Source organism: Conger conger, chromosome 9, assembly GCF_963514075.1.
Source record: "Conger conger chromosome 9, fConCon1.1, whole genome shotgun sequence".
NCBI lineage: Eukaryota > Metazoa > Chordata > Actinopteri > Anguilliformes > Congridae > Conger > Conger conger.
Genome location: NC_083768.1, coordinates 30,645,740 through 30,665,466, shown reverse-complemented (window position 1 = coordinate 30,665,466; position 19,727 = coordinate 30,645,740). Strand labels below are relative to the sequence as shown.

General features: G+C 40.6%; 1 protein-coding gene across 2 annotated transcripts in view; it reads left to right on the top strand.

The window, feature by feature from the left end:
* Window positions 1–2,881: 2,881 nt before the first annotated feature.
* Window positions 2,882–19,727, top strand: part of efr3a (EFR3 homolog A (S. cerevisiae)) — a 114,890-nt gene continuing 98,044 nt past the window's right edge. Inside the window, exons 1-2 of one of the 2 annotated variants that reach the window (XM_061254940.1) lie at window positions 2,882–3,095; window positions 3,484–3,627. In XM_061254940.1, coding sequence (XP_061110924.1) covers window positions 3,618–3,627 — 10 coding nt within the window. In that variant the 5' untranslated portion in view covers window positions 2,882–3,095; window positions 3,484–3,617. Of the gene's footprint in view, window positions 3,156–3,483; window positions 3,628–19,727 lie in introns of both variants that reach the window. The other variant, XM_061254939.1, reaches the window with a different exon arrangement.

Genomic DNA, 19,727 nt, shown 5'->3' with positions numbered 1-19,727 from the left:
CCATTATCTTAACCCGTTTATCCTGAACAGGGTCACAGGGGGGCTGGAGCCTATCCCAGCATACATTGGGCAAAAGGCAGGAATACACCCTGGACAGGTCGCCAGTCCATCGCAGGGCACACACACCATTCACTCACACACTCATACCTATGGGAAATTTAGACTCTCCAATCAGCCTAACCTGCATGTCTTTGGACTGTGGGAGGAAACCCACGCAGACACGGGGAGAACATGCAAACTCCACACAGAGAGGCCCCGGCAGACGGGGATTCGAACCCAGGACCTCCTTGCTGTGAGGCAGCAGTGCTACCCACTGCACCATCCGTGCCGCCTGGTCCATATTCAGATTACCTGAAATGCATTGAACTAATTTTGTGAGTTGCTCTCTTGAATATGAATGGGTTTGGTGGACTAATTCATGGGGGGAAAATGCTGTGACATAATGCTGATGTGTTTACTGCTGTGAGAGTCTAGAAATGATTCCTTAACACTTAGATAAATGTCTCAATCCATGTAAATCTTGATAAAATAGTATGCACTGTGAACATCCTAAACCAAGGAATTTGGCAAACACATATTTAAAAGAAAGCCAGCCTCCAAATGGAAAGAATAATCAACAGTGCAATTGCATCCTCTGTGATCAGTAGGGGGAGGTGGGGGAATTCATTTTATGAACCTCGAGTAAAGTTAGTGTGTGAGTTCCCTTCTCTGCTTCTTGCCTCATCTCTGTTCCTGTTTGGAACACATAAAAAAGAGAGAGCAACAAGCAACACCCTTGTGGTAAGCCTTGCATCATCAGAAGCATTGTCTAGCAGGCTGAGATTCAGGTTTGCGACAAGGAAAAACACTTTTCACTGCAATACTCAAAATGAAAGATTCCAAGTAAGCATGTGGCTAAGATATTGATTTCAGTGTCCAGACATTTTACAGAGAGAGGTCCCGGAAGGAGGATGGCAGTTATCTCAGCGTCATTGCGTAGCTGAAGGACTCCAGTCACGTGGCCAGCCATTCCACATCAGACCACCAGACCAGCAATCCAGCTGAACCCTTGTCTTCGGGAAAGAAATACAAATAATAAATAATAAAATGCTTCAATGTATTTATAATTATATTTTTGCATAATCTATCAGACCTTTTTAAAAACGAATTGTTAGAATAAGTGGGCTGTACTGCCAGATCTACCAAAACAAATTGGTGCCTCTTTTATACCGAACACAGAATTCAGAATGCATGCAGAATTGCTGTTGCAAAGGCCAAATGAAATGATGTAGATGAGGGCCTAATTTGGCCACAACGTCATAGTGTTCCTTTTAATCATAATTATGTGAGAGAACTGCCACGTCAGCGAAGTGTTGAAAGCCTTTAACCATCCCTGGGTTCTGGAGTGGTCTCATTGGGTTATGCCTCCTTTGACATTAATATAATTTTGCCTTGGGTGCAATGGGGGGGGGGGGGGGGGGCAAGAAAGCAATGCCACTGTGAGTCAAGCTTCTCATCTGATTTCCATTTCTGGATACAGTAAATTACAAAGAAACTATTAGCAGAGTACTTTATTTTCATGGTTTTACCTGGCTAAAATGAACTTGTCTAGAAAGTATTTCAAGTGACTCTGAAGGTAAATCCATGAATGGTTTCAGACTACATTATATGAGGTTATAATGGTACAGTGGGCTGCAGAAAATTGGGCTTAAATCGGTTTAAATGATCCTAAGCATACCTAGAAATCAAGTATCCCCAGGAAAGACAGATGAACATTTTGGAATGGCCACTACAGTCCTCAGACTTGAATATTATTGAAAATGCCGTACATGCAAAATGGCCAGTACAGAATACTGTGCAGTACAGTATGTTGACATTAGTTAATTTATTATGACCAATGATGGGGATGAGGGTGAATAAAATACATGTAGTGCATTAGAATCAATACTATTCTAATGGCCCTGAGAACAGTTTGAATTCTTTGTGGGATGGATTCAATAAGGTACTGGAAACATTATTTAGAGATTCTGGTCCATGTTGACATGATAGCATCAGGCAGTTGCTGCAGATTTGTTGGCTGCGTATTCATGCTGCAAATCTCCCATTCCACCACATCCAATGAACTCAGTTGTACCATGAACTCATTGTAATCTTTGTGGAACTAGCTTGAGATGATATGTGCCTTGTGATACATAAATCTCATGTGAATATTTGAATGGACCTATACTCTCAGCTTAGAGGAATGAACACATGCACAAGCAGTAGGTAATCGGAAACTTTTATAAAGTATCTGAAATATTCTTCACTGCCGACCAAGACAAATAGGGATGACGCAGACAGACCCTGCAGCCATTAGGTATGTGTTGCTTGGCAGGAAGATAAATTAGGAAACACTTCCCCTCCAGGTACTTTATTTGTCACATGGGCTTAAATTAATTTACCCAAATATCAGACTAAACCTTTCATTGAATGATGTCCTACACACTGTGCTGCCCGTATTTAGGACATGCTTTGTTCTTGTTCTCATGCACTGTAAAATATTTTCAATTATTGCACTATATCCGTTTTTATTTGAATGTTACGTGCATTTGAACCTTAAGCACATTTTTTAACCACGTTTTCAATGTTATAATAATCGTATGGCTGTCAATATTTTATCAGAAGACACGGATACATTGTTCTCAGTTTATGCTCATTATAAGAGATTCTGCGTTTGACTCAAATGCGCGCAACTGAGTTATTTTGACATCTGAGAACTACATGACAGTTTCATCACCGTTACCAATTTGATAGTGCTGCTGGTACATTGTTATTCTTCACGTCCGCTCTAGTTGTGGGAGGGAACGACTCCACTACCCTCACTTCCTTATTTATAGAACAAGATTGACAGGCTTGACATCAGCGGAAGAGGGCACCCTTTCTGTCCCGACACATACCGTGATCCTATTAAGTTTCATTTTACCCCCGCTTAAAGCAATTGTTGCCGCTGTAGAGCGAAAAAATGAGGTTATGTTGCGGACTCCGGACATAGGCAGAAGTGGGTGGAAAGGAAAGGGAACCTGCTTTACGTTTCAAGAGAAACTCCTACTTCCGCGTTAACTCTGCTCCGCAACAAGGTAAAGCGGACTTTTTACAGGAAGCGGTTGTCTAAAGGGGTTAATCCACACCGTTCACAGGTATTCAGCATTAAAGCCTCCTAACATTGTTGTTCATGTTGCTGACAATTGAACCATAATAGCGACGGTATTGGACACGAAAGCGACAGACGATATATTGTAGCATCTAACGTTAGCGAAGGTTTGGCGTGGCAATGGTAGCCACAATAGCAGCGAATTGCAGTCATGCGTGTCCGATTTGCAGGTGATAATGTTGTCACGTTTGACTCTGAATGCACATATGTAACAAACTGGCCTCTGTCTACAAATTAAATAGGAATGTGTTTTTGTAATAAAACGCTGTGGTGTCGTGTATTGTATTTATGCCATTCCTTATTTTACATTGTAGTGCCCTTCCCGGACTCACGTCAATGCCAAACTATGAAGTAAAGGAGATTCGACAGTTGTGAATTTGGAAATAATAACACAGATCTTGAAAGAAACTGCACCATCAGAGGACCTTGCAGTCACATTTTCAGAAGAATGCCTGCTGGTAAGCAATATGACTTCTGAATTATGACTGGAGAATAACGTAATCAGTTTATACCTTAGGCTCACTGCGGTTTTCAGGAATAAATGCACCCAGAAATGGTAAAACAAAATGACAGCCAGTGGAATGGGAAGAATGAAGCTTTGCTGTATATGTCTGAAATATCGGGGTCTTCCCGTATCCAATTAAGTAATACATCTATGTGAGACGCACACTACGTTTGTGTCCCAGGTTAAAACCACCAGTGTAGTTTTTTTGCAACCCTGAAATTAGGCGCTCTGCTTGGTTGTTTCAGAAGCAGTGAACTTCATGCAAAGTTGGCACATATTGCAATCTCTTGTGGTCCGAATGTTTTAAAATCAATCAATGCATAGCTAGTATATGCACTTCAAACTTGTGAAGTGGATTGTGTTTTAAAACTGGACACAAAACCTGATTTAATGCCTTTTTGAGGATCCACAGTAAAAAGGAAATGCACATGTTCATATCAATATGAAGATAAAATGGAAACTAATTGAATTAATTAAGCAAGTCTTCAAGAGGGGGATATGGTGTTTGATGGTAACTATTGTTCAGGGTGATTATTTTCCTCCAAAAATAGCATTTGGCATGTATTGATTATTGAACTACATTACAGATATTACATTATTTACTTGCATCCATTACAGTGAATATGTGAAGATTGGTAACGGCTCTGCTGAACATTACATAAGGAAATTAAAATCTCTCCAGGGCCTTTTTGGCAAGTGGCTGTGAACTGTCCTTGCCAATCCAGTTCTTAATGAACGTGCTTATACATTTCAAAACTGAGACACATGTTTATTTTCAACTGGCAAAACAGACTCTGGATGTGTTTCAGCAACATAACTCATATTTCAAAGGAAAATAAACTTAATAGATCCCATTAACATACGGCATAACTTAATATTGTTTCTGGGCTTTAATCTTCTTCATTCTTAAGTGGCCAGGTTGGAATTTAGAGGTTAATAACTCATAGAAGATTCTTATTCAGCTTGGGCTCACCTGTGGTTTGTGAATGGACAAGCAGTTAGATTTGCCTGTTCTTGCTAATAATGAGGCACAACTTCACTGGGGTGTCTGTATTTGTTTACTGGTGTTATTTTGGGAATGCTTTGATTGCACACTGTAATCCTTGTCTCCTTTTCTATTAATTATGACCCATCTTTCAGATTTCTGCCAATACTGTAGAAGCCTGTGCTTTTGCTTTCCCATAAAAGACATTATTGGAAATTCCCCAGAATGATATTGATTTGTTCTCCTATCAGTTGCACTGTAAGCCAAACAGTAGGCCACTTGGGGGTTTGCAAGACATGCAGGGCTCTTTGGTTACTCTGGTATGGGCAGTGGGTATGCAGTGACTGAATTAATACATTCTTACAGTCTTGGCTGATTAGCAGTTAATACTCAGATTGTTCACTATTGATGTTAATTCCATTTTGCAAGGATTCGGTGGTTACATTATCATGTTTTATCCATCTATTTATTTATTATTGTAACAGTTAATTGATCATAAGGCATTAACATTCACTTTGCTTACTCTGTCCACTCAATAGCTAACAACAACCAAAAAACATTATCTCTCAGTTTTCTGTGGCTGCAAAGATTGTTGACCCTTGGCTTTTTGTATAGAACCCATTAGTAGCGTTTAGTTTCTCCTCATCACCATAACTGAAGGAGATTGAGAGAAGACTGTAAAGTGTGCATATTCAGAAATAACTTGATAAATAAATGCATTATTATTTCTGGTAAAATGGAATCTCATGAATTAGTGAGCAGCTCAGATTGGACACTATGGTTGTGATTAGAAAACCATCAGACCTTCACGGCAGGTGTTGGTGAAGGAAATTGATTGTTTAAACAATGGTTAACTCTGTGCGTATTCATTATAAACATTGGGGAGAATAACCCTTTTTGGACTATCCAACAAATGTAGAAAATCCTCTTTTGCTTTAGGGGAGAGGCCCACACTTTCACTGAAATGGGTTATTGTCTTTGCTTAGGTACGCGTGGTATGCAGGCTTTATCCAGATAAACCTGGACCACTTTGTGTAAGCAACTGAACAAAGAGTTTTTGCTTTTTCTAATCCCAATGCAACGTTCAGTGCATTTTGTTTATTATTGTATGATAGCGAAGCATTAAATCTGCAATGTTTAGGAAAAGGCACATTCCATTTAGATGCAATAAAATGTATGTTGACTGTTGTGACTGATACCATCTACTAATGAGCTGATGAAGGGGTCACTGTGAACTTGAACAATTTCAGCCAACTCTCATCTCAAAACGTGAGTTCATTTTGCGGTGATGTAAAGGATGGATTTAAGAAATCAATTCACGTCCATAGTTTTTAATCCTAGATGATGACTAGTTTCAGAAAATATAATCCTACATCTATTGGGCATGTTTGCCATTGACAGGGCAATGAGTTACTATATTTTGCCGATAACTGCTATTTGTTTACTTTAAAGCATTAGCATGTATCTTAGACTGCATTTATTGCCATCAGCTTTTGTAGGAAACCATCCATAATTTACTGTAGCATTTGGTGTATAGTCAGTACGTGTATCTAACATCCACTTGCAACATAGTACATGGTTTCCCCATGTACTATGTTGCAAATGCTGTACCATAAAGGACATTTGGAAGTCCTTTAAATTACAGAGTTAGTGTGCATTGCAGGCTACATGGAATGCCAGGTGTTTGTGTGAGTGTGTGCATGTTCGGGTGCATGTCTGTTTGCATATATATATATGTGTGTGTGTGTGTGGTGTGTAGGCGGTGCTTGTATGTGTGTGTGTCAAGAATATTTTTGAGTATTTCACTTGTCTCATTTTCAAGTGCACTTTGAGAGCTGCGAGCCAAGGGTATTATTTGATCTAACAGATCATTAGAGCTGCTAGGTTTTCTGTTTTCCCGCTGGAGTTTTTACCAAAGTCTTCCGGTTGCCCGGGTCAGAGGCTTTCATTACTGTTTAAGGAGTTAACAGCCTCAATGAAGTAATTGTGCAGTAGCAGAACCCCGCCCCCTCCCCCCAAAATTGGTGCCTTTGTCAATACTTGACGCTAATCACGGACCAGCTCATGGGGTCCTGCAGCCACTGATGGTTCATCTACACATTAGGTTTGCCTCCCTTGTATTGTTCCCATTAGCTACTGTTCAACACACAGTTGGTTGTACATTCTTCTCATAATGGGACGTAATTGATAATGGCATTGCTATTGCATACTTGATACTTTTGCTGGCATTGCTATTGCATTTGTATCATGCTTTATTGTGCAGTGCAGTGTTGCATTCTCTCTAAAATTAGTGCTGCACTGCTTAACTGATTTGGCAGGCATTTCGCTTCTCAGTTAGCTTCTTGCTGCTTCTTGGTGAGTGGTGTCTTGGGGAACTTGTGATGATATAGAGCATGAAAGCATGTCTCTCATTGTAAACCTTTGCCAGTATGCCTGTGTGCACTTGCGAAGCTGAATATGCTGCTTTGATTCAGTTGAAATTTTGTTGACAATAATCTTGATCAATGCATTCTTATTTCTGCTCTTGTTAAGCATCTGTTCTGCATTTCAGAGGATTAAGTAATGGCGTCCAAAGCATATAGGGCTGTGCTGCCTAGAATAATGCTGTCTGCATTCAAGAAACAAATAGTATTTTCGGCTGTCAGTCAATGTCGATTCAAGTTCTGATTTCTGGTCGCTGGTTTTAATGAAAAAAATATTTGATTACCATCTTCTATATGCATTTAATACTTTATAACAACTCATGTTGGGTGTTTCTATAAATATGACTTTTTTCAACCCATATAATATTAGGACATAGGGCCTAATGCTTGCAAAGTACAAAACAGAGTAATTCTTTTTTAAATTTAACTGCACACAGTTTAGTTTCACAAGTAATTCTGCATAAATAGGCAAATTCCACAATGCCACACTGGTCTAGGACTGAGAACACTTCCTGTTTTCTCCCATAAAGCCTGAAAATTGCCTCAGCAATACATGTTTATAATGAGTCATGAAGCTTTGCTGGCATACATGTCCATTTTAAGCAATGGTGTGCAACAGTTCTCCTCTGTTTAACATTCAAGTAAGCTGTTATTACTTTAGGCAGTATGTGGCACAAAGGTTAACGCTGACCGATATTAACCTTCTCAGCTTGAGAGGATTGAAGATTTAAGGAAAGATCTTGAATGTTGCTTTGGTCTCTGAACCCAGTACTGCAGTGGAATTAAAATGTTCCTTTCTTTGCAGGTCTGGTATGGAGTTTTGCTTTATTAGCATTCACAGTTGCAGCACCCACTTCTGTTTCTTATGGCAATCTTTAACAGTCTATTTTTTTAGTGTACAACTGGTAACTTAACCTTAACCTCCAGCTTGTTTTTAATGTCTCTATGCTGTAAAGCTGAAACAAATGAATTCAAAGTATGTATGTACAGACATACCTGGTGAAATAAATGCTTGTTTACTTGATGTGTTGTCACTAATAATGAAAGAGACTTAAAACAAATTCGATTTTTACACCTTAGGAACCAAACAAAAGAAATGACAGTTCACTTACAAGGTGAATGGCAGCAATATGACAGCAGGTCACATTGTGGGTGTGGCTCAAATTTGTGGTTTCTTATGCAAGAGAAGGTGCTATCAATGGTGTAGTTGGACCCGTTTTGGCGAGGCTTAACCGCTTAACCAGAGCTGATTCAGCCTGCTTACCGAAATCGAACCAGAATAAAATGGAAAGATTTTACCAGGGTGTAAGTGGCAACAGGGGTGCTATGTGTGGCCAATATAAATCTCTACCTCCACTTTCCATTTTCATGTTTATTTCTCAAACGGGTTGCAGATGAGACTGGGCAGGGAGTGCTTGTTAACTGGTGGAATTATGTCATGGTGGCACTACTTCTTTGATTTGGTTGTTGTGCATCATCTACTAATGAAGCTAGAACAGCGAGTTTGTTCCTGCCTCACATAGTTTGGTTGCAGGAGCACTGAATGTCTGAGTTGAGCAGTCTCATTTTACTGCATAAGATCGGCTACAACTACACACACACAATCTTACTGTAACACAAGCCCAACAGGCCGATGTAATCTCAGTCATACAGAATGAACATTTTACTTCAGGGTATAGATATGGGCCTAGCTATGATTGAGTGAATGCATAATATTAAAGCCATGAGGGTACCACATACTGTTTCATTTGGAAACCACTTCAAATTGGTCTCATTTCAGATATATTTTATATTTTTTCATCAGTTATCCAAAAATATGAATCATAACAAGCCCATTCTATTGACATTCTAGAATAAGCAAAAATGTATTTCTCAGGCTCATAATGGCTTCCTTGTTTGTCATTGGCACTACTCTGGTCTTCATGTTGGCAAACTCCAAACATAATCAAAAGCCTAGAATCATGACACTGAAAGCTTTCTTATACCTGCACTGAGGAAGGGATTGGTTACACCTGACTAGTCAGAAACGGACTAATTACTTTTGGTCCCCTAAAATGGGGGGGGACTATGTATAAAAGGGATGTAATTCCTACACAGATAACCCAATATGGATGTACCCTCAAACTAAAGGTAACCGTTTGCACTCTAACCTCATATTCATCATTTATTTAAAATCCAATGTGCCAAAATACTGACAGACTGCACTGTATATGCACTGCACTGTGTATCTTTTATCGCAGTCTATTTGAGAACTTGTAGGCATTCTGATCTTAATCTTTGTTTACATTTGTCAACACTGGTTCAAAAGGTTAGAATTGCGTTCTTAATCAAACTCATACTTGATAAGGACGTACTACATACTGTCTACATGCCACATGATAAAGGCTGGAATGGCATGTGCCTCACATTTTATTTTAAAATGAGCAGGAATAACACAGAGACAGCACTCTGCATTCATATCCTCTTCACTTAGAATTTTTTTTTAAACACCAAATCCTTTGGCGCAGATAAATTGTAAAAAAGAAAATCCTGATCTGAAATCCTTGTGTTTGCCAACATTATTTAAGCCTCAGTGAGGTTAAGCTTTATGCACCTAGAAGCTAAAATGAATTTTCTTTGTTCAGTCAGCAGCAGAAATGAGAGGTCTGTGAGTTTGGCCTAATTATAGTGGAGGGTTCTTTCTGCGTTATTAACCACGTCTGACAATCCCCCACTGTCAATGAGAGTAAATGCCAAAACCTTGTAGAACAAGGTTTCTACATATATACTATATGTCAATATTATATGAAAATAGTTTTGGGTGGATTATTCATAATGGTTTTCATTCATTGGACAGTACTGTAGTTTTGTTTGTTTTTTTGTTTTGTTTGTTTTCTACCAAACTGAAATTCATTCACCTTGGGAAGCTCCTTTTTCTGGATTGTCCCTGTAGAGCAGTTTTTGCATTTTATGTATTCCAGATGCAAACAGGTTTCCTTTGGATCTGCAACGGGAAATGGATTGGTTATACTATAAACCTGTTGGAGAAATGTATGTCATTTTATCTCTTACTTTTAACACCCCCTCACTTTTAGATGCAAATTGCCACAGAATCAGAAATTCAAATGCAATGGTTGAATCTCTGGCATCAGCGATTACTTATCGTTTTTGATCTGCTGTTCAGTAGCTGTATGGTCATTGTGGTATAACAGGATCATAGATTTGTGGCTTTTTGTGTCACAATTGATTTGGCATGCCCTGCAGATGATGTTCTATGAAGGATGTTTGGAGCTAAATATAACCTTTCTCAACTGATGCTGTTGCATTTCCTTTATCCTGCTCCCTTTTTTTAGAACTTTTAATCTTTTCGTCTGCCTGATAAATGTTGTTACAGATGATTCCCTTTTATTTTGCGAGGAAAATATTGCCTTCATGTTTTGAAAGCCGGTTGTGTAAGCCTGTCTTTGTGAATGATGAGAGTTTGTCTTCAAAGGTTAACTCTATAGAGTTAGACCAGGTATGGCAAACAAGAGGTCATTGCCATCATTGCTCATCACTTCAACAAAGCTACTGCTAGATTCAGCTACTGCTTTGCTTGCCTACCTCAGTATCAGACTTGATCAGACAATGGGCGCTTTGAGGAGAAGCCCTTCTTTAGCAAATGGAGCTTGTATTTTCACCTGTGTTTGTGGCAGTCATTTTGGGCTATAACGGATGCCGTCCATTCACGGATGTAACGGTATTGTATTTAAAGCCATCATAACAAAATAAATAATAATGATATTCAGTGGCTTTAGAAAGTATTCAGACCCCTTCATTTTCTAGTCAACTTTCTTCTTTATTTTCTAACAACAACCTGCTAGACCCCCATCAGTCTGGCTTCAGATCTGGCCACTCGACAGAGACCGCACTCCTCTCTGTCAGTGAATCACTCCATGCCGCACGAGCAGCCTCCCTCTCCTCTGTCCTCATTCTTCTAGATCTCTCTGCTGCCTTCGACACTGTGGATCACTCCATCCTCCTGTCCACCCTGTCAGCAACGGGCATCTGTGGCATAGCCCTGGACTGGATTGAGTCCTACCTCTCTGGTTGCTCCTTCCAGGTTGCCTGGGCTGGTACGGTATTGACACCTCGGCCCCTTGCCACAGGAGTTCCCCAGGGCTCAGTCCTAGGCCCGCTTCTTTTTTCTCTTCACACTCGTTCCCTTGGCTCTGTGATCACCGCACATGGGCTATCCCTCTTGGCTGGCCTCCCAGAGTCCGCCATCAGACCCCTCCAACTTATCCAGAATGCAGCAGCTCGTCTGGTCTTCAACCTTCCCAAATACTCACATGTCACCCCCCTGCTTACTTCCCTCCACTGGCTGCCTGTCATAGCTCGCATCAAATTCAAAACATTGGTGCTAGCCTTCCAAGCAGTTAAGGGGTCTTCCCCAGCTTACCGACAAAAAATCATCAGACCCTACACACCTCCCCCTCTCCGAACTTCCACCTCACGCTCACGACTACTGTCTGTTCTGGCTCCACGGTGGTGGAATGAACTCCCCGTTGAGGTCAGAACTGTAGAATCTCTTCCCACCTTCAAGCGCAAACTAAAGACGCACCTCTTCAAGCAGCACCTCTCCCCATCCCTCCCTACCTCCCTGTGAACCTTAATTGTTGTCTTTCTGTGATTTACTTTTTTGTGTATCGGTATTTTTAGTTTGGCTAGGTAAGCAGTGTTTGGCTAGTTAAGTTTGATCACTTTTGCTTTGTTGTTTGTTTATTTTGTTTGTTTGTTTAAAAAAAAAAAAAAAAAAATAATATAATAGGTCCTTATCGTTGTTGTACAGGTAGCAGTTGAAATTGTACTTCCCTCTAGGGTCTTTCAGCGCACTTATCCCTGGTTATGGGTATGCACTTTGTTGTACGTCGCTCTGGCAAATGCCATTAATGTAATGTAATTTTTTGCACATTTTGTGTTGCAGATTTAATTTTAAATGGATAAAATGACAATTTTTGCACATCAATCTACACTCAAAAACCCATAATGACAAAGTGAAAACATCTTTTTAGAAATTCTCTGTAGACCTCCATGATAAAATTGTGGTGAGACATAGATCAGGGCAAGGGTATAAAACTTTCTATAGCTTTGAGTGCTCCCAGGAGCAGAGTGGCTGCTGCAGTTGAGAAATGGAAGAAGTTTGAAAACTTTGAATGATTTATGCAAAGGCTCTAGTGTTTAGTATTCAGGAGTGGTAACATGTTTCACCATGAAAAGCATGGACGGCGGATGAAAAATGTCCATTTGGCTGTAGGTCAGCATGTTCACAATCGAACAGCCCTGCTGTCACAAAAAGGCAGTTTACGGCTTGGAATCTCTGGCCACAGCAGAAAGGAATGAGAGCCTCAGGCTCTTTCTGCTGTTCACCCCATGCATCCGTGTTCACAGGTGAGGACTTTAATGAAAAGACTATTTGAGTGAGGACTTCCATTAGGTGAGGAGCTCTGCTCACTGCCCTTAGCTCTGTGTGGGTTTTGCTGCACAGATTAGCCCCTGGCAGCTAGGTGCAAAGCCGGGACCACCTGCTTTAAGCTGTGGAATTGTACACTGGAATGAACATTGGCTTACACCATGAACCCAGAGCGTTAGCACTCCAACCTCACTCTGTATCCACAAACTCAGCCTCATTCACAAACGACTGGCTTAACATTGATCCGGTGAAGGTGATCTTAATACTGCAAGCCCGCGCAAAACTATACTGGGCAGACAGGATAAATAGTCCCACATCTTTAAAAACTGCAGTCCCCCTCGCCCAGTGAGAGGCGGGGATGCTGTATACCTTTTTTTTTTGCTTAGAAAGGAAAATAAAATCACCTCTGTGTGATGTATCCCACTCGACTGAATCCAGACATGAAAAATAATAATGTAGGCAAAGTGTTCTCTGCTCAATTGTGCCGTCATTTTTGAGGTTGGGGTGCGGACGCAAGAGTTTTCAGAGGTGTATTGGAAAAGGGTTGAGGGAGACAGGGTAGTTAAGTTTTCTGCGGTTATTTTTCTTTGACATAACCATTCCCCCATATTTTCAGAATATGGAACGTGTTTAATGATGATTTGTCCGGTAAATACTATATTTATCACACTACAGCCATATTGTATGCAGTAATATGCACGCACTAAAGAATAAATTAAACGTGTGAATGGATTAAAAATGCAGCGATTTTACAACTCGTCGGGTCCCTGGCTGGGATGTAGCTGTAAAGGATGTGTGGCTTTGCGGCACTGTTTCAGGCAGCCGACGGCACACCTGAGCGCCGCCCTTCTCTCGTCTTTCTGAGTGGCGTTTGCCGGAATGCGGGCGGCTGCCGCAGCGCGCGGGGAGAGCGCGGGGCCGGTTGCCGGGCAGCGGCGGAGACGAGGTCATCTGCTGTCTTTCATGCATGATTAGGCCCTTCATCAACACTGCGGAGGGACGACGGCCGCAGGCTCCCTGATTGGAGAGAAGCACCGCCGCTCGTCTGTGCTCTGTCAGATCCCTAACTGACAAATGGCAATGGAAAATATGTGTTTGAAAATATACAGAGAATAGGGAGCATGTTTGGACTAGGATTCATGCTTGCGTTCTGAATTCTGATGTGTTGGTTTTTTTTTCAGTATACGGGCATGTTGATATGCCTGTAATTCAAAATGTATGGGAGTATGTCCATTTTATGTGAAAGGGAGTAGCTGGTAGTTGGAAATTGCATGATAGGGAGAACGCAAACCACACGTCATTTTCTTGTTGGCCAGCCAGGACAGCACTTATTGTAATGCAGTTTACTGTGCGGCCTGCATTGCTGAGCTGTTTGGTTAACTTTTCAATATCGATGTTGCTGAACTGCCAGAACTCTGCTGTTCAAGCACTGAGGGTGGCGTTGGATTGAACAATGCCTCATGCACTGATGGGAATTCCGAAGGGAATTAGATTTTTCTGTTGAAAAATGTGGTCATGTTTGTGGTCTTATGGTTTGAAGGCCACCTGCCTTTTCAGTAGCCTGAGTTGGATCTTTCTGCCACCATCTACAGGACAATAGAGGTCATTCTAAAATGATGTACCCCTGGGATTTAATTATTATGATCATCATTATGATTATTGTTTTTTTTCCTTCTACCACGTTGAAGTTTCACATGATTTGTCAAAAGCTCTGGAGAATTGACATGGTAATTATAAGCTTACACCGATATCTACACCAAGCCGTTTGGCACCATTCAGACACACGGTGGCACTACAACAATAAATTGAAATGATTTAAGATTACTTTTATAGCATATGTCTGGAATTTAGCCATTCCCTTGCTTATACTGACATTGAATTGCACTGTTACCTATACTGTATTAGATTTTCCAATCTATGTGGCCACATTTTCATTCTGATAACTTGATCGTATAAAGATATAAGGTCTCTATTAGCTTCTTCTCATGAATCATGCGATGTTTGTATTTTTCTTGGTTAAAACTGAGAAGGGTGAAAAAACACATTGATACAATTATGTAACTTTGTAGGATTTATTCCTAAAATCCCTTCCCTTTAATTAATGTATATTTTTGTGTATGTTTGTGCACGCACACACACACACACACGCACACACACATAGTAATATTTGTGTGCACATGCTGATAAATATCCTTCCTCAGAAATGTTCTAAACATCATCGCCACATAAAAGGCAGAAAACAAAGCAAATTCAAAGGATTCAATGGTATGCGAATTGACGAAGGTTTTAGAGCAGTGCAACAGAATGAATTCCAGTAACAGAGGCGTGTGATTTAGTGAAAGAATGCGGTTAATAGTCTGTTCCCTCCATCCAGGTCTGTCTTGTGTATGTGAGAGGATTATGTTTGTGGCCCCTCTCATTCGGGCAAGGACACTTTAGTTCTGAAGCATTAAGGAATTGCACTCAAAACTTCTTTAACCTCGTGTTGCTCTAAGCCCAGGAATATGACGCCTAATGCCTAAAGCACAGCTGCTAATGGCACTGTCGAAAAGGGCAGAGTGTTACGAGCACTCAAAGGCAAGCGCCCCGATTAAGTTTAGTACTCCATGGGCTTTCTAAAGTCCTCGTGAACCCCAGTCACGAAATAGCAGATTTCACGTCAAAGGAATTGTACCTCGTGGGAGTATTGGATGGGAATAAATTGGATCTTTTCAGAAAATAGCGAAGGAATTTCTGTTAAATTCTTTGGGGCAGGTAATGGATAGTTTATGATATACACTCAGTGAGCACTTTATTAGGTAGACCTGTACTCCAGCTTGTTAATGCAAATATTGAATCAGCCAATCATATGGCAGCAACTAAATGCATAAAAGCATGCAATGACATTGACTGTGGAATGATTGTTGGTGCCAGGCAGCAAATTACTGATCTCCAGGGATTTTCATGAACAACATTTTCTCGTGTTTGCAGAGAATGCTGCAAAAACCAAAAAACCAGCCATTCCAACAGTGGTATGCAGAAAAGCATCTCTGAACACACCATGTTTAAAACCTCTAAGTGGATAGGCTACAGCAGCAGAAGACCAATCATTCTAATAAAGATGTGCTCATTGAGTGTATATGTACAGTGAAGAAGCTGAGTGGGTGTTTTTAATTTTTTTATCCGATATGACATAGAGCTGAAACGCAGTGCATATTGTCAGACTGGGGCCCTGCCCGAGGGTCTGTAAATACGACACAACCCACATAAAATCTGCAAGAGTATACATTCTGTTCAGTTCCTGCAGTGATGCAAATCCTCCTCTGTCCTTTCATGTTAATTATGTGGTAACACAAACTGCAGAATTCCTCGATATTGTAATAGTCAGGAAATTGACTCCAGTATGGCTGCATGGCTCTCATATATATTTGGATATAAGGAGAGAAACTGAACTATCTTAAATTGATATGTTTTCCCTTTCTCTCCAATTGCCACTGAAATTACATTTACATTTGGCTGATGCTTTTAATCCAATAATTAATATTCATGTTTTTTTCGTGAGCAGTATTTGAATGGTGAGGTTGTGCCAGAGTATAACTTATACTTGAATAGGCTTTTATGAATAGATTTAATTGATACTTAATTAGATGATAATTGCTGTTAAAGGTCTGTGATTTTCAGTGATTTTATTTTGCAAATAAATTTGAAACAAACATACAAAATGTCCGCCCCTCTCACCTGAGGTCCCAGAGGAGCAGTCAATATGGGCAGTGCATGAAACTGCCGAGCTCATCAGCTACATGCATGTATCTACAAGTTAACATTGAGCGTCTGCATGGGTGTTCATAGATTCGTTCTGCATCTTAGCAACCCAGATCATTTCAGCAGTTATAATTTAGCTCATTTAATCACCTCCCAGCTCAGGGAATGCCTTTGTCCTTGCTTGAACCACAGGCTGTTTGCAAATCATCGGGGTATGACAATTTAATGTCATCAGGAAATAGACCCATGGAAGCAATAAAGCAAATATATGGCCCATTACATTAATATTGACTATGGATGTTTGTTTTCAGTAATTGTTTTTATCTTAAAATATGGTGTAGAGGGCAATTTTGATTCCCCAGCAAATCACAACCTGCGAGCCAGTACTTGTGATGTTTTGCTGTCAGGTTAATCTCATTTTCAGACATGTTTAAGTTGGACTATGAGCACTACATGTGATTTAAGTTCAAGCTTTTATATTCATGTTTATTTGCCTGCCTTTATAACCAAGCCATACTCTGCACTTTAAAATGAAGTTAACAATGATTGATTTCAAAGAGTTGATTTTTATTCTTGTACTCTTGCAATATATTGATAATTCTTCTGAGGGAAATGCTTTGCTTTTTGAATTTGAGTTGAAGGCAATGCTCCACCCTGAAAAATGTTTTTATTAGGCTGTTGTTATGCTCTTTTGTTTAGCTTACTTAAAATTTTTCATCCTCTTATCAAAATCAGTGTTTTCTCATTTCACTCACAGTTTTTAACTGTTTATTCAACTCTGGTTGTATTCATCACCCATTATAACTGGGAAAAATTTTTACATAATTAATAAACTACTAATATTGATGATCATAAAGTGAGTTATTGTATAAAATGTAGACTACTAATAAAGGCACGGAAGCCAACTTAAGCTTGGAGAACACTTGTTACAAGCCTTAAATTCTATCTTTCTATCTTCATCTTTAGAATAAAACTCAGGGCTCTTAAAAATGATGACACAATATTTTGTTTTTGGCCAGTAGGGATTATGTGCTCATTCTTTATCACTGTGATAAAATGCTTTAAGAATAATGTCTATAAATGAGCACTAGGAGTGTGAAATAACTTATACCATATGATAGATATGGTTCTATTAATCCTTCAAAAAAAGTAACAGAGCTTCCAGTGGTTGATGATCTACAATAAGCTGGGTTTGTATATCATATTTGATTAATGAGTCTGTTCTCTATCCTGGAGCACTTGATGTAATGAAAATGCTGTTAAACTAGTAACAGATTCATACATCAGGAAACACATGCGCTGTTGGCTACCTTCCTCAGTTGAGGATCCAATTTCAGATTCTGGACTAAATGACCTGGTCTAAATTGGTTTTCTATTCTGTAATATGATCCTAAAACATTATTTCCCCCATTCTGCCCTAATATCGAGTGGTTTCATTTGGTCTAGCCCACTTTTAAAATTATTGATACTATTGTATCTGATATGACATTTTCATTATCGTGCAAGTATTTTGAGCATTGTTAGGACTGGGCCCGTTGACAGTTGTTTCCTTTTGCCAGTGTTGCCCTTCTAAGCAGGTAATACCGTTTTCCGCTATCTCTTATCCATATCACGACACAGAAAACCGTGTTAAAAATAGATCAAAGCTCGACTGTACTGCAGCTGATGAGATTGCTTTCATAAACGCAGACAGGCAAATTGCACCTTGGAATCCGAGCTTTGGAATGTGACGAGAGGGTCACGTTTTTAGAGTGCTTCTATGCGTTTAATGGACTGAATTTCATCCCTAAAAATTGTGCTTTTGTTATCCTGTCATCGTGGACAAAAACAGCAATTCGACGGTCTGTTTTCCAGCTGGCAGTAGCGCTCTGACTAACTGTTAGCATTGTCCAGCATTAGCGTGGACATGGAAGGCGCAGGGAGCCGTGCCAGGCGTGGCCCCTGGCCTTATGTACAAGGGCCCCGTCACTGCGCTGGTGTCAGCAGTGTGAGCTAAAGGACAGGGAATCAATCTGGAGGGAAGATTAATTGGACCCCGAGGTTTTGCGGCATGCTGTGCTCATAAACATGGTTTGTTGCCAGTGAGGAATATTCTTCATGATTTATTAATGACTCTCCAAGCAGACCCAACAAAGTCCTTTTTTCGCCTGCCCTTTCTGAATTTTAAACACCCGCCGCACAAAGCCAGGTAATCTTTCCTCATCAGCTGTCAATGCATTCTCCCTTCTGGGCTATGAGAGGCATGGGCGAGGAAGTGGCAGATGTATGGCTCTATTTGGCTGAAGGTAGGCATACGCTCTGTTTGCTATGATTGCCCAGGTCTGACGGGAAGAGATTATGTGAGTATCGGACACTTATGAGCTTGGACAAAACCAACAGAGAGGCTGTTAATGGGTTTAAAGGAAGCTGAGAGGTTGTTTAGGAGCATAAGTGGAGTCCTGTGTGACTGCTGACTGCGACTGGGCGTGGGTGCCCTCCTCTGAGGGCGAGGTAATTCGGTGGAGTGACTGAGTAACAGAACATCCATCTCCATTTCGAGTGCTGGATGTCAGGCTGTCTCTCACCACTCCCTCCTTGGGGAAGGAGTGGGAGTGGTTGTTTGGGTGTACCAGCCTTTTCTGTGTGTACATGCGTGCATGCGTGCACTCACAAACATGTGTGTGTGCACTGACGTGTGCGTGCACTACTCCGGCTGATTTGGCCGTGACTCGAATCGCAGGTGAGGATGCTGTCGGAAACTGAAACCATCTGCCCTCCCACGCGTGCTGCAGGGCTCTAATGTCATCTCTCCGACCTTTTCCGAGTCCGACCGTCTCCCTGGCGTTGCCTGTTTACAGAGTTTCCCCTCATAAATTCTCGAGGTGTTTACGTTGGGTCTCCCTGCTGGCTAAGGAAGGGACAGTGTGTTTATGGACGTTGTTATCTCCAGATAGTGGCACCGAGTGGAAGTCATTAATAGCCCCATTAGGTTGTGGTAGCCAGAATCAAACGGCAAATTTCAAATATCCTTCCAGGTCACAGGAGTTACCGAGAAGCACAGATGTGGGAACAAATTGCTGCTGTGACAAATGTGCAGTTCTGCTTTAATTGAAACCGGAATTGAATTGGGTTGGGATAGGGATTGACTGGATATGTGTAAAAAATCTGCAAAAATACATTTGAAGCAGAAAACCTAATTACCAGGCAGGGACTACATTCCTGGCTGAATTAATTAGGCAGAGAGTTTTTGTGGTGTCCTGACCTACTCTGAAAAAGTAGTTCTCAAAAGTAAAATACACATTGATACATTGTAGTTGGTACATAAATAGTGAATCTAACAGAAATCATCGAGCTCCTATTAAAAAATGATACATAGTAATTAATACGATCAGAATTGTCATTGTCCACCCACCAGAGCACATGCTCTCACTAGTCGCGAACAGAATGCTATATGTATACGAACCTATCACTTAAATGTTACTCATGCATTTGTA